General features: G+C 44.7%; 1 protein-coding gene across 7 annotated transcripts in view; it reads right to left on the bottom strand.

The window, feature by feature from the left end:
• LOC147708708 (zinc finger protein 425-like) overlaps nucleotides 1–15,387 on the bottom strand; it is a 126,580-nt gene that overhangs the window by 20,628 nt on the left and 90,565 nt on the right. For 4 of the 7 annotated variants that reach the window (XM_086927359.1, XM_086927362.1, XM_086927358.1 and 1 more), the window contains one exon: nucleotides 3,434–3,514. The exons of 1 other annotated variant lie outside the window; for it this stretch is intronic. In XM_086927359.1, the coding sequence (XP_086783485.1) occupies nucleotides 3,434–3,514 (81 nt within the window). Of the gene's footprint in view, nucleotides 1–3,433; nucleotides 3,533–15,387 lie in introns of all 7 variants that reach the window. 2 more of the 7 variants (XM_086927357.1, XM_086927356.1) reach the window with 1 other exon arrangement.

Below are 15,387 nucleotides of genomic sequence, written 5' to 3'. Positions count from 1 at the left end.
TAGCGGACAGAGGGGTAAAAGGAGTAGAAAATGGGTAGAGGGGTAGTAGAGGGGTAGTAGAGGGGTAGAAGAGGGGTCGAAGAGTAGAAGAGGGGTAGTGGGGAACAAGGGTAGTAGAGGCGTAGTAGAGGGGTAAAGGGGTAGTAGAGGGGTAGAGGGGTAGAAGAGGGTTAGAGGGGTAAAAGAGAGGTAGAAGAGGGGTAGTATAGGGGTAGAAGAGGGGTAGAGGTGTAGAGGGATAGAAGAGGGGTAGAATAGGGGTAGAAGGGTAGTAATGGGGTAGAAGAGGGGTAGCGGACAGAGGGGTAAAAGAGGGGTAGGAAATGGGTAGAGGGGTGGTAGAGGGGTAGAAGAGGGGTCGAAGAGTAGAAGAGGGGTAGAGGGGAACAAGGGCAGTAGAGGGGTAGTAGAGAGGTAAAGGGGTAGTAGAGGGGTAGAGGAGGGTTAGAGGGGTAGAAGAGGGGTAGTATAGGAGTAGAAGAGGGGTAGAGGTGTAGAGGGGTAGAAGGGTAGTAGAGGGGTAGAAGAGGGGTAGAGGGGTAGAAGACGAGTAGAGGGGTAGAAGAGGGGTAGAGGTGTAGAGGGGTAGAAGAGGGGTAGAGGAGGGGTAGAGGAGGGGAAGAGCGGTAGAAGAGGGGTAGAGGGGTAGATGGGTAGGAGAGGGGTAGAAGAGGGGTAGAGGGGGGTAGAGGAGTAGTAGAGGGGTAGTAGAGGGTTAGAGGGGTAGAAGAGGGAAACAGGGGTAGAAGAGTTGTAGAGTGCTAGAAGAGGGGAAGGTTGGACTGAGATGTGTCTGGATCAGGCAGCAGAGCATTTGTCATAGTCCATGATGTGCGAGGTGAGAGGCGCCTCTAACTAATAGTAGGTAATCAGCCCTGCTGTGTGGTACTGTTGGATGAAGGCGCTATGCAAAATTTGGTAACATTACATTAAAAGCCATGCTTTCCCTTCTGGTCCTTGGCCACTCAGTGAGACATCCCTGTTCCGGGCCATCGATTGAAATGGTCAAGTACTGGTTATCTGCAGTTCCTTAATTTGAAAGGGACGGTACAGCCGCTTCTCACCCGGAATGCATTATCTTTAATGGTCGAGAACCGACACTTCGCAGTGAGGGACAGGCACTCTGAGAGATTTCTGTTAATGTGTTGGGCAAATACGCAGTGTGCTCGCTTGTGAGAAGAAGCCTCTCGTTAAACGCGGATTCGTAATGAATCGCACTGAAGACTGTGTTAACCGCTTCAGTTGCCCTAGACTATAGCTTGTGCAAGGCATACCCTTCGCTATGTGACTGGCCAGCATAGTGACATTGGAGGCATGCCAATGCAAACCATGGATCTGGGAAACGCCAATTTTTTTCAGAATACACGGCAGAGATGTTGGCCACAGCCTGTGCAAAATAGGTGTCCTGAGAGGTTATTATTGAAGTCAAATAAAAGCGGTGAAATCGCGTACAGGATGAAAATACCTCCTGCCTCCCACGCTTGGCACTGTGGCAAAATATGTTTGCACTTGCAACTGTATAACAGGTGTGTCATGCTCTTGAAAGCAGAGGCTGGGCAAGTATAGATTTTTTGCTTCTGTTTCTGAGCACGTTTAGACATCTGCCATGAGCCATGACGGCTCGTAACTGTAAACAAGCATTGGCCGGGCGGCCGTAAAAGTAACGCGCCCATGAAAGCAGAGTGACTTGATCTGTGGTGGGGGAGGGAAATGAAGCGCGGAGAGAGGCACACAAGGCTTAATGAGCCTTGACAGAAACCCACCTGGCGGCTGCGCGCTTGCACACTCACGTGTACGTGCTCGTGCACACAAGCTTGAGGTCAGGAAAAGCCTGTGGTAGCACTTTCAAAAGCCACTCACTAATTTCTCGTAGAGCAGCACATGCGCTGGCTCAGCGAGACCTAAAAACTTGATTAAAGGTTTTTGCAACCATCTATAAAGTCTGAAAGCAGGTTAGACGACGCCTTCAGCTTGGTAGGATATGTTTTTAAACCCGTACGTCTGCTTTAATATTATTACCCTCAATTTTTTGGGATAGTTATGGAAAGATGAAAACAATAGGGTAAGTAAAATAGATTTTTACACAGACTCTCAGATTACCTGATTTTCAGAATTACAAGAAAATGATTCAAAGTTAAGGACAGATTTTTTAAAGTTTTTAAGATTCAAGACTTTTTGAGTAGAAAGTAAAATGCCTTTAGTATGATGACTAAGAACTCCCTAATTGAGGCAATTAGATGGAGAAACAGAATTGCCATTTTATATGACTGGCTCTTAGAATCCCAAATGGATGATTTGGAGGTCCAGAAACATAAGTGTAATTTAAGATTTAATCAGGAATGAACTATTACATGAATCTATCGAAATAGGAGAGTAGATTTTACTGTCATCCAATCTGAGGGCACAACACCATAAAACTAATTTTAACCTATATTATACCCCATCAAAAATATATACATGGGGAGAGGCAGCTGATGGTAAATGTACTCAGTGAGGAGCTGAACAGGCGGAAATACTTCATATGTTCTTCATGTGTCCCAAATTAAGTCAGCTAATAAGGGGGATGGAGCAATTTCTGACCGATATAAGAACTGTTGATTATAAAACCAGATTGGGTGGCATAGGTTCCTGTTAAGTGTCTTAATTTTGTATGTTGTACTTTAGGTCTATCTGATGGGTTTGGCTTATTGAGTAATAATTGGGCGCAGCAATAGCGGTTTTTGTTATGATGTATGAGCCGTAATATTATTATGTATATTATTCTTACGCTATTTATGTATGTATGTATTAATAAATTATTGTAATCTTGAAAGCTTTATGAATTCAATTGTAATGCAATGGTGTATCTCCTTTTATTTCTCTGGATTTTTATGGAATTGTAAGTGTGTTATGTCCATTTTACTCTAAATCATTTACTGGTATGATCAGTCCTGCTCCACCTATAATGTTTTGTGCTTGTGTTTTTTGTATCGGCATGTAAAACTAATTTTTTTTAAAAAGAGGATTTTCTTTTTGAAAATAAAAAAAGCAATGCGACCCTCAAGTCTCCTCCGATGGTGAGGGTAGCATTGAGCACTTTTCTGTGCCCTTTACTGCCATGTTTTTCCTGGCGGTGAGAGGCATGGAAAAATGCTTCTATGTCCGCTCATCTAAATTAGGTGGGCGGACATATAGCCAATTCTTCAACGGCCCTTCCTCCATCAAAGAAGTTTGACCACGGTAGAGACAGAGCAGTCTCTGCTGCTGTCAAGTTATGGTCTGCCCAAATTTAAATCCAGCGGGCGGACAGCTGTATTTTTCGTGAATGGAACTTTGTCGCCGTTGAGATGGAGTCCCTTCTTTGCAAAGAATTAAAATGGATCCATAGACAGTTAGTGTTAGGATGACACAACAAAACCATATTTTGCTCAATGAAGATCTATGGTGTATTTACCTGTAGGCATTTGTACCAATTTGTTCCCCACACAGCCTTGGCGACCCACAGAACAGTTGTCCTCTTCTTCTTTAATGATCACTGAAGTAACAACATTTTCTGTTATTAAATGAAAAAAAAAATTATGTCATGCAGAAATATAAATTATTAGTATGCCTTTTAGGTATTTCCATTGTCAATGTCATTCTCAGACTAATTATTGATATATAATGTGCGACTGTAGCCAGAAATATATTATTTGGATGATGTTGAAATACATTATTCTAAATAGGACACTCTTTATGGAATTACATGAGATCAGGTATGTGGATGGAAGTCAATACAATGATTTAAATGTATGCCTTGACCTTAGTGGGAACAAGCAGAGTTCCGGGTCTAGCATGAATTATAATGGCTCACATTCAAAGTATATATGCATTTCTGACAAATGACAGTTTTCCATGTCATTAAATCTATTCTAAATCTTGGTAAATTTTTATTTCAACCTTTCCTCAATCAACGGGAGATCGTGAAATCTTTGCAACGTCCCCACCATGGTCAAGAATGAGTTCCAAATATGTCACATTTGAAAAGGGGTACACTTTGTTCAAAACTTTCATGATGTTTTTCTCTTTATTCATACCGCTTTGTGAACTGATGACTGAAAAGATCATGCAAAAAAGCAGTTCAAAGGGAAATGACAGCACCTGGGCTGGGAGGTGCCATGTCACTAAAGACCTTCAGCATTACCCCGGCATTACCTCAGGAACGGCCTTCAGAGGAGAAATGGGGCCTGTGGGTTATAATGGTGAGGAGCTTTATCCAGAACTCCACAAGGAGCTCCATGAAGTTCCTGTAAAATTGTTCTCTTCCCTGCAAAGCACCCCCTCCCCCCAAAAAAACATGCTATACATCCTGTGGAGGACTATTACCTAGATGAAACTTGGACGGGATGGATCATTGTTAGACCCGTCAACCTTTGGGTGGTCAAATCAAATCAAATAAGCTTTATTCGATAAATATATCATCAAAGCATATTACAAGAGATAGTTCTTAAAACTCATGTCCAATACACATTTTAGAAATAAAATGAATTCTAATTTAAAAACCTTTCCTCAAGATGAAAAAAATACAATAAAACACTTTAAAACTTCCAAAGAAGTTAATACTTTAAAATCATAGCTACTATACAATTCATAATTTTTCCTAATACACAGTCACAAATCGTTACATCACTAACGTGCCCGATCATACCAGAACTATACCACTGCGTCTAGCATGCGAGATGTCAAAGCCATAAATTCATATTCAAAAAGAATAGTACAGATACAAGCATTTAACCTACAGGAAGTGCCTGTGATCCAATAGCCCATGACCAGCTCAAAAATGTTGCTAATGCAATGACGATAGGAGTTAAATTTTCCGAGCGCAACATAATTCCTTCTGCCTAATGTTCTGCAAATTGGTGACAGCCACACTCAACGGGGGGCAGCATAAGCTGGACAAACAAACAATAGGTGGGCCAGTGACTCTGATTGGGCATGACATATGGGACAAGATTCATCACCTAGAATACCCCATCTTGCTGTAAACGATCTTACTGGTAGTGAGCCTACCTTGAATTGGAAGTATAACTTCCGATCATTCGGCTTGGTTATGATATCCCAGTACTGTTCCAACCTAGGGGATGATTTAACTTCTAGAAAGCTTCCCATAAGTAAAGTGCTGTTCCAATACCTATAGGTGTTTTGGATCACCCAATCCCAGTACTTTTCTTTTAGCATCGCCTTAGAGGGGGAACGGTGTGCTTGTTGGATTCTCCCAAAGTGCTGCCATACCAATACTTGTTAGGGAGACTCTAACCTCCTGCAGCCATTTTATTTTGTTAAAGCGGTCTACCGTATTTGTTAAAGCGGTCTACCCTAATTTAGGGGCCTATTATGATTGTGGAATTTCCGCATCCTCCCACCAAAGACCCACCAAAGACCCACCGCCACATTAGGATGGCTGGTGGGACTTGGTTTCAGTCCGCAGCTTTTCCGCCACGGTCGGCTTACAACCGCGGCGGAAAAGCCCTAATATGGTGGCGGTGTCTTCCAGACACCGCCAGCCATATTAGGATTGCTGCCAAGACATGCTTTTCTGCTGCGGGTTTTCCGCCGTGGTAAAGCATACGGATCTTCACTGCAGGGGCCTGTTGCGGGCCCCCTAGGTGAAGGGGGGTGGGGGGTGCACATGGGGGTACCTATGGTACCCCCCTGCATTTGTATGCAGAAAGCAGCAGGCACCACGCGGTACCTGCCATTTTCTACATACAAATGCAATGCGTGCATTTTTAACATTGCTGCGGGTGCAGCTTGAAGTCGCAGCCGCCGCAATGTAAAAATAGAGGATGTGACCGCCAGGGTGGCAGTCACATCCTAATTGCACAGGAGGGAACGCCGCAGCCCATGCGGACGTTCCCTCATCCTCGGTGATCGCGGACGGACTCAAGTCCGTCCGCGATCATAATCGGCCCCTAAGTCCTGAAGGCCTGCCACGTAGGATGCCAGTTCTGGTGTAGATCAGATTCTCTGCCAATACAGTAGGGGATGCAGTCTTGCTACATCGGCCGGTGCCTTCCTGCCTAGATCATAAAGCAGTGGGCGTACTGGGTTGCTTTGTGGCAGGCTAGTGATCTTACACAAGAATCTATTTTCTGCTGCAGTTAAGTTAGAGAGGTTCTCGTACCCCCAAAGCTCAGCCCCCTATAAGGCGGAATTGACAACTTTCATGTTATACATTTGGAGCACTGGACTGACTGGTTTAGTGAGAGAGGTGTTAAATTCAGTTTGAAGGGTTCCAGCAATTTGTTGTGGCTTCAATGAAGCCACAACAAATTGCTGTCGGTTCCACCTCATATCCCTCTGCATAATGACCCCTAGATATGTAAAATCGGTGACTTGTTCTAAGGGCCGCTTGTTTAGCACTATGCCTCCTCTAAATGCTCTGTGGGGGTTAAAGGACATGAATTTCATGTTTGACATGTTAATTTCCAAGCCCCGTAAGTGGCAGAACTCGTCAAAAAGTAGGAGAGCTAGTTGGAGACCGCTCTGCTTTTTTGAGATAATTAACGTGTCATCCGCAAACATTAAAATGGGGATTTTAACACCGGCTAGGGTTGGGGCATCAGTTGGAGTAGACTCCAGGAATTTTGCAATCCTGGTAATAAACAAGGAAAATAGTGTAGGTGCCATAATGCACCCTTGGCGCACGCCTTTCTCCGTACGGAAAGGCGTCGTAACTTTACCCTGTATGCTCCATCAAATTTGGGCATAATTGCCCTCATGGAGTCTAGCAAAAAAAGATAACAATTCAGTGGACATTCCCATCTCTTGCAGTACTACCCATAACTTGCTTCGGGAGAAGAGGTCGAAAGCTGAATTAAGGTCCACAAAGGCAGCATACAAGCTGTCCTTGTCCAGGACCACCATCTTCCAATGTAGCAAAATGAATTGAAATACCTGATCGATAGTACTGGTACGAGCCCGAAAACCAGCCTGCAGTGGGGATAAAATGCCCTGCTCATCAATCCAATCCTGCACCTTGCTTAAAACTAATCGGCCCATTATCTTTTGCAGGGAATCTATTAGGCTAATAGGCCTATAGTTTCCAGGGTGAAATTTATCACTTTTTTTAAAAACGGGGATAATCTTAGCCCCTTTCCAGGAATCTGAGGCCGGTGCACCCTTGGCACTTGCATTAGCCAGTAACACTATGTACCAACATGAATTGGCCTTGTCATAAAGGAATATGCCGGCTGGGATACTATCGGGGGCCGGTGCGTTTCCCCCCATTACTGGCTCCCAGGGCGAGGCTGACATCAGCCTCGGCAAAAACTGAGCCGTGATAGTACGAATGTGAGGGCTCCTCCACCTCAGTTTCATCTAAACTACAGGCATATTGAGGTTTAAATGGGTAACCCATTGGTCCTGACTTACATGACTTTGCAGCAGTGATGGCTGACCACCCCTATCTCACTTTACTATGTTCCAAAACAATTTGGAACTCTTGCTTGCACATGCCTGTCTGAGATCCTGCCATCTATTCTCATCCCAAGCTTTCTTGGCCTTTTCCTGGGATCTCCTATAGGTTTGCCTCAAGGACCGAACTTTGCCAGGGTCCCCTTCTCTAATTGCATCCCCTAGGGAGCTGCGCACCATTTTACAGTCATTATTAAATCACTGACAAGCTTTCTTTGGTTGAGCGACCCTAGCTTTGGTTTGCTTAATAAAGTGATTGCGTACGTGGGCCAAAAATGTATCATTGATACCAATTACGGACTCCGAGATCACTGGATTAGCTGTGCACACCTCTAGCTTTGCTATCGCCCCATCAATGTCTAAAAAGATGTAAGCTAGAATATCGGGTTTCGCAAGTATGCGACCCATTAAGTAATCTCAGGTTGTTTGAGGGAACCACATCTTGGGTAAGCAATTTGCTACCTGGCTGAGAGAATTCTCTCTGTAGCAGTAGATCAAGGGTCGCACACAGCGGGTTGTGGTCACTCTATAACCGCTATCTTACAACCATGACCCTAAGAGCATGCCATAGCTGCAAGTTAATCAGTACATAGTCTATGCTGCTAGCACTGTGGCCATTATTAAATCTGTGCTAGCCCCATGTCAATCAGATGAACATCAATTAATTCAACTCAGGCCCCACACACAAAGCAGGCCACCCATTTTCTCAAGCCTATCCTGCATTCACTGCTCCCCTGCATTACCCATATGCTGGTCAGACCACTTCCTGTCCAAATTCAGCCTCACTCCCCTTGACAATACCTGGTCCTCGTTCCCCTCTCTTAAGGTTCCTAAAAGAGACTGGAAAAAACTTGACTTAAAAGGCTTTAACAGTCTCCTATGCTCCAATACACCCACACTTGACCTAAGGACTAAGGTGCTCTCTGACAGCATACACACCCGGCTTTCGAATGCTGTTGATTCCTGCCTTTCCCTCACACACCAAAAATTCAAAAATCATTGTCCTCCTGTGCCAAGGTACACTGAAACCTTAAAACAGTAGAAATCTAAATGTAAATCGTTAGAACAGAAATGGGAAAGAGACTACGCCCCTGAATCCAAGAATGATTATAAAAAGGCACTAAAATGATACCATAACCTCTGTAATGCCGCACGTGCCAAATTTGTCTCTACCACCATCTCCGAAGCTGTGAATTGTTCAAAAACACTTTTTGGCCTTGTCAAGGAGCTTGCTGGCTCAGAGACCCTAGCGTGTCCTCCGCCCCTTAAACGCCATTGCAATGACCTTGCTCTCTTCTTTACTCACAAAATTGAGAAAATCTATCTGGATATCGCAAACTAGCAAGCGAGTAGTCTCCCTTAGTCACAGTCCATAATCACCTCCCAGTCTGCACCCCCTCCCCACATGTTAGACTCAACCTGCACCGAACCTTACATTGAACCTGTGATCCGCACCCACCATCTGGATTCCTGGCCTCTTCTTAACCCTTTCGATGCTCATGACGAGCTCAGCTCGTCATGATGCACAGTTGAGCTGTGCTGATGACGAGCTGAGCTCGTCATGAAACCAGCAAAAGGGTAATTTTCAGCACAGGAGGGGGAAAACGCCTAGCAGCCAAGGTGTTAATGAAGATTCCCTAAAGCTCTGTTTAGATAATGTGAAATCCGGCTCCCCAAAAGGATCCTATACCAATCTCCATACTTAGGCAGCTTGATCCTCCCCATTTGCACGTGATACTGAACGTCCTTAATACCTCACTATTAGAATCCACGGTCCCTCCTCACTGGAAACATGCCATGGTGACCACTCTTCTAAAGAACCCTGCCGCGGACCCTGACATACTTTCCAACTACCAACCTATTTCCCTTCTACTGGCCTTCTCTAAAATTCTGGAGAAACACATTCATTCACATCTTTCCCAGTTCGTTCAAACCAACAAAATCCTCCACCCATCGTAATCTGGCTTTCGAGCTGTTTATCCACAGAAACAACACTGCTGGGTGTCACGGAAAGGCTGCGTCACCATCTGGATGTTGGAGATACTGTTGCCCTCATACTGTTAGACCTCAGCGCAGCTTTCGACACGGTCTCTCACCCCATATTAATCAACACGCTGAGGTCACTTGGCATCTGTGACTCAGACTTAGACTGGCTTATCTCTTTTTTAGCTAACCACACCTTTCAATTTTTTTCCACCATTGCTAGTTCTGACATTCACCCCTCACCCTATGGTGTGCCCCTGGGCTCTATCCTTAGCCCTCTGCTTTTCGACCTATACATCAGATCGCTAGCCGATATAGCCGAAGATGCAGGACTAACTCTGTTTACATACGCCAATGATTCCCAGATTATCTTCTGTCTTTCTAACACCAATTGCAGCACAACCTCTCCCCTTCAGTTAGGTCTCAGTAAAATTGCCTTTTGGATGAATCAGAACCATCTGAAACTAAATGGCAATAAAACCGAGGTCCTGATTCTTGGCAAGAACAAAGATCTATGGGGCCCACTACACTGGCCCGACGACATGGGTGCTCTCCCTCAGCCATCCAGCCACGTTCGCAATTTAGGCTTAACCACTGACGATTCACTGACCATGCAACACCAGGCAGTCAAGGTTACTGCCACTTGCTTTACCATCCTGAAATGGCTTAAGATGATATTTTGGATGCTGCCAGATGCTACCCAGAGAACAGTAGTTCAGGCCCTCGTCACCTCAAGGTTTGACTACAGAAATATTCTCTACCTCGGCTCAAACAAAGCGGTGACTCGTAGATTGCAGTTGCTACAGAACTCTGCAGCAAGACTAATCTGCCGGGTTCCCAGAACCACCTCAATGTCCAGCCACCTCAGTGACCTATACTGGCTCAGGGTGGAGAACCGTATTAAGTTCAAAGCCCTGAGCTATATGTTCAAAATCAAATCAGGCCTGTCACCACAATATCTGCAATCTCTTGTCAGCCCCTATGTCTCTACTCATTACCTTCGCTCTGCTACTCAAGAAAACTTCAATTTACCCAGATTCAAACTCTCCAGGCTGGGAGGTAGATCCTTTACCTTCCTTGGTTCCTCCCTCTGGAATTCTCTTCCCTTAGCTATCCGTAAAGAAACAATCTACACCCGCAGAGCCTTGAAGACTTGGTTATTTAACCAATATTCTCTACTAACTGCCACTTCCTATTCTAACCCAGTCCGATCTGGCGCTGAGAAACCCTTTTTGAGTGGCTATCGCGTCATATAAATTCAATAAATAAAATGAATAAATGGAGATCTACCATTGGCCGCTCACATGTATTTCTCCAAGCAGATGGAATTCATTGGAATACCCACATCCAGCCATTTTTTATGGGTATTAGTTCTAGTTTAAGGATACCCCACAGAGCATCTTCCTCAGCAAGAAGATCACATTTCTCGGTTGTGAGATGCTCAAAATACACATTAAAGTTGCCACCTATTAGGACATTGGAGCCCCAAGAGAACGAGTCCAATAAGTCGTCGAGAGCTGCTAAAACTTCACACTTTTTCCCATTGGAACCTCTTGCGTAGATGTTATAGATGTCAACTACATCTTGCTGCCCCCACTTCAACCTAATTAAAAGAATATCCTTGCTCTGGGTCTGGATTATCTGGATATCAAAACTAATTGCCTGGCGGAACGAGGGCTGATAGGCCCCCAGAGGGTCGAACTTTTCCCCCACTTATTGCAGGAACATGATAATTTAGGTAGCCTATACGGTAAAGGGGCTCCACCTGCCAAGTTTCCTGGAAAAGACAAATGTCAAAGAACTCGATAAAGGTATGCCAGTCGGGTGATGAGACCTTATTCCTCAGCCCAGCTATATTCCAAGACATCACGAATATCCCAGATGAAATGTGGGAACCCAGCCCTTGCTCATACGAAGTCTCAAATGATTCACCACTGGGAACCCGCGTCCCTACATGTGAAAAAGGTGGTGTCACCTTCCTAGGCTCCAGATCGGGGATGATACATGGGGACTCTGTGATAGAAAAGGTGTAAAAAGAGGATTCCCTGCTAGTTGGCGAAACAACATAAGATCCCAGCTGGTTTTGGGCCTTGTTCAGCAGTCAATCATTAATCTCCAGGGAAGAACGTGCTGCTGGACAGAGAGATGCTTGCCCGGGCGATTGCCAATAGGAACTGCTAAGCGGAAACCGCCTGAACGGGATAGAAGAACTTTCAGGAGGGCAAGTGCAGAATTCCAGGGCCAGAAGATTTTCTACGAGGTCAGGCCCCTTAAACGTAAGCTCAATACAATTCAATGGTAAGGCTCGGGAGGCAAGTCTGTGTGCCCTAGTAATGTCTTCCCATATGACTGAGCGTCAACCCCTAATATGACGAATCAAGTGGTTAACTTTATTTGTCAGGGTATCTGCGCTTTTATTGCTCCTTTTGGTATCATATTTCGGTACATTAATCATGTAGATTGTAAGAGCTTGGGATGAGTTGGGACTAGGCAAGTTGGCCGGACGCTGTCGATTTTGAGAAGAACTATCTACCAAAGGTAAAGGAGAAGGTCTGCTACAGGAACGAAAAGCCTGAACTAGTGCTAAGTTTATACTAACATCATCAGGACCCTTTGTGCATGTGGGAACTGACGCTAGCTTATGAGGCGTGACAGCAGGGAGCAGCTGGGCAGAAACCCTGTGACAGGATCCCTTGTCTTAGTGCCTGTCTCATAATCACTATAGTTTGCCTGACTAGATTGGGGTGGCTGTCTTGTCATGGAATTAATATTCCCAGGATGGGAAGAGTCCCTTTTCAGTAAGAGATTGACCATGGAGGTAAGACCCTCAATCACTGTTCACATAGTCTACTTCTGATCTAAGAGTGTTAATAAGGCGGTGTGTTTACTCAGATTCAATGTTGGAACTTCCTCCTGGCTGCATACTAGAAGTCTGAGGGAGGCAAGGGGCCAAAGTGGGAGGAGGGTGGTGCAATCTGCCCTCCCTATTACCCTCAAGCTGTTCTGCCAGAAGTGAAAATCTATTAGAGCAAAGGATTTCAAGACCCAACTGTTGTAGATTACTGCCTAGGGACTTGTTAGGGACCAGACAGTCCCTCCCTGTATCTAATACTGCCTCCCTTTGGGGTAGTGAGCTCCCTTTTCTAGTTGGCTAATGGAACATGGCTGGAATAGCTTTATGGATGCCAACAACAGTGGGCAATGCAGAGACCTGGACCTTGCAATGTTATATCATATAATAGGTATCAATTGCTGGACTGATGCCCCAAAATACAACTGCTTAGTATCACTATGCTGACTATCAATATGAATATGTAAATGCAGAACTGAGATTATGGGGTGGGAGGGAAATATAGTTAGATTAGGTTAAGATTGGGAGAGACGAAATGTGTGGTGTAACACGTGTTAGTAGATGAGAAAAACAAGGACCCCCTGGGGAAATACAGCTTTGAATGTAAGTCTAAATCAATGTACCGATATATGCCTATTCTGGATGTACCATTTAGTGTTTTGTGTTAACTATTCCTTGCTAGCGCAGACAATAATTCGCATTGAATAGCCACAGGTTATACTGTATATTATCATTCAAGTACTGAACAATCGTTTGAAAAGACCTGTCCATTATATGACACCTAGGGAACAAATTAGTAGATCTGACCGGTCAAGTGTTGAGGATTTTCTAGTTAGAGATATGTAATGTTAACCTTCGTTCTATCAATGTTATATTGGGAGAATACTGAAATAAATTTCTCTGTATACCTGCTTGTTCATAATGTATAAATTTGTATCTGATACCTGTTCCTTTCTTGTAAATATATTTCCAGATCACCATCTGTGACTCCTGAGGAAGGCGTTTTCTGCCGAAACGCGCGTCGAGTTTTTATGTTTTCCAGCACTCTAGGCATTAATTACGATTCAGAATGTATTTTTGATTGAACTATGTATAATTCATATGTAATGTATATATATTTATAACAATTGTAGATGTTTTTGTATGCTTTATGACATTTGTCTAACCTTATCATATAGTCTGACTTTTGTTCAGTTTCTATATGACTTTTACTATACTAATTAAAAACATGTTTTTATATAATTTTATTTTTGAATGTTCCTTTCACTACTGGGTCAGATCAATTGTTCACTTATTTAGTAGACGGCCTAGGATATTTTGCTCACGTAACACGTGTTAGTGCCAATAATATGTTATATGCATGGAAGTAATGACATTTCGATGGACACTTCAATCTACTGGAAGTATACATGTTAAGTCTGTACAATAGTACCACTGGCTATTTACTGACAATATTACCACTGTTTATTTTATGTTGTGATCTACTATATGGTATATTGATGGCGATTTAAATAATGTATCTTATTGCTGGACGAAGTTGTGATAATAAGAAAATAAACAAATTATGTTATAAAGAAAATGGCTGGAATAGCTGTCTGGCAACTCGGGCTAGGGTCAGAGGGTTGTGTGGGGGCAATGGGGTGGTTTGACAATACCAGGCTGCATGGGAGATTCAACCTCTAAGATACCCTCACATTCACTAATGAGGGTGTCTATCCCATCTAAAACACAATTACTGCCTGGATGTTTCTGCATCTTCCTGGCCTTCTTCCCCTTATTGTCCCTCCAAGTTCCTCCCTCTCCACCCCCGCATCCAATTCCCTCTTTTTCCCATTTTTTGAACTACAAGATATTAACAGCTGGCAACAATCCAGCCTTAGCAATATATGCAGGTACTCAGCACTAGGACTAAACAGAAACAATCTAAATATCCTCATGCAAAAATGTTAGGCAGAATCAGGCTATACATTCGATAATTTTAAAGACACGGCTTGACAGAAAAAACTGCTGGTATAGACAGATTTAAACAGTACCTGGTCAATATTGCAATAGGCAGTGTGTGTTCAAACTAAGTCGTACTGAACTCCAATTTTCAGGCACGAGGAGTAAGGGGGTGGCCCTGCTCTGCCTCTTCCTGACGATGACGGGTGAAGGATGGGCCTGCCCTTGGCCCAGGCTTTGCCCGGGCACGTCTGCGCGTGTCCTTAGCTGCTGGAGCCCAGAGCGATTTTAAACGCCTTCTGGCACGCCCCGCCTGCAGGTGCAGTGCTCCTGCCGCTGAGCATGCTGGGAGGTGTAGTCTCCTACCTCCCAGCAGCGATGATGAAGCAATGCAGTGGCAGTAGCGAGGGGGATGAACGCACAGGTTCTGCGGACTCCCCTGTGGTGGCGGCTGTACCTGAGACGAGCGCCCGTGCTGCAGGAGTCCTGAGAGATTTTTAAGCGCCTCCTGGCGCGTCCCACTTGCAGGTGCGTGCTCCTGCCACTGAGCGTGCTGGGAGGTATGGTCTCCCATCTCTCAGCAGCGATGATGTAGCAATGCAGTGGCAGTACCAAGGAGGATGAGCGTCAGGGCTCTGCGGGCTCCCCTGTGGTGGTGGCTGAGGCTGAGACGGGCTCCTGCGCTGCAGAAGCCAAGAGCAATTTTTAAGCACTTCCTGGCATTCCCCACCTGCAGGTAAGGTGCTCTTGCCGCTGAGCATGCTGGGAGGTGTAGTCTCCTACCTCTCAGCAGTGATGATAAAGCAATGCGGTGGCAGTAGCGAGGGGGATAAGCGCACGGGCTCTGCGGGCTCCCCTGTGGTGGTGGCTGTGGCTGAGACGGGCTCCCCATAGGGCGGTCTTTTGCCAAGCCTTTTGCCTGCTTACCTCCTCTTTCTGCTGATTCGTTTTGTTGGCCTTAGAACTCTGAGCAATGTACCATAGCTGACCAGTGCTAAAGTGCTTGTACTTCTCTCCTACACATGGTAAAGTTAATGTATACACAACTGGCATATTTAATTTACTTGTAAGTCCCTTATAAAGTGGTATATCATATACCCATATATTAAATGCTAATAGTGGGCCTGCAGCACTGATTGTGTAACCCACATAAGTAGCCTTTCAAACCTGTCTCAGGC

Source organism: Lissotriton vulgaris, chromosome 6 (assembly GCF_964263255.1).
Source record: "Lissotriton vulgaris chromosome 6, aLisVul1.2, whole genome shotgun sequence".
NCBI classification, from domain to species: domain Eukaryota; kingdom Metazoa; phylum Chordata; class Amphibia; order Caudata; family Salamandridae; genus Lissotriton; species Lissotriton vulgaris.
This window is presented reverse-complemented; position numbering and strand designations above follow the sequence as displayed.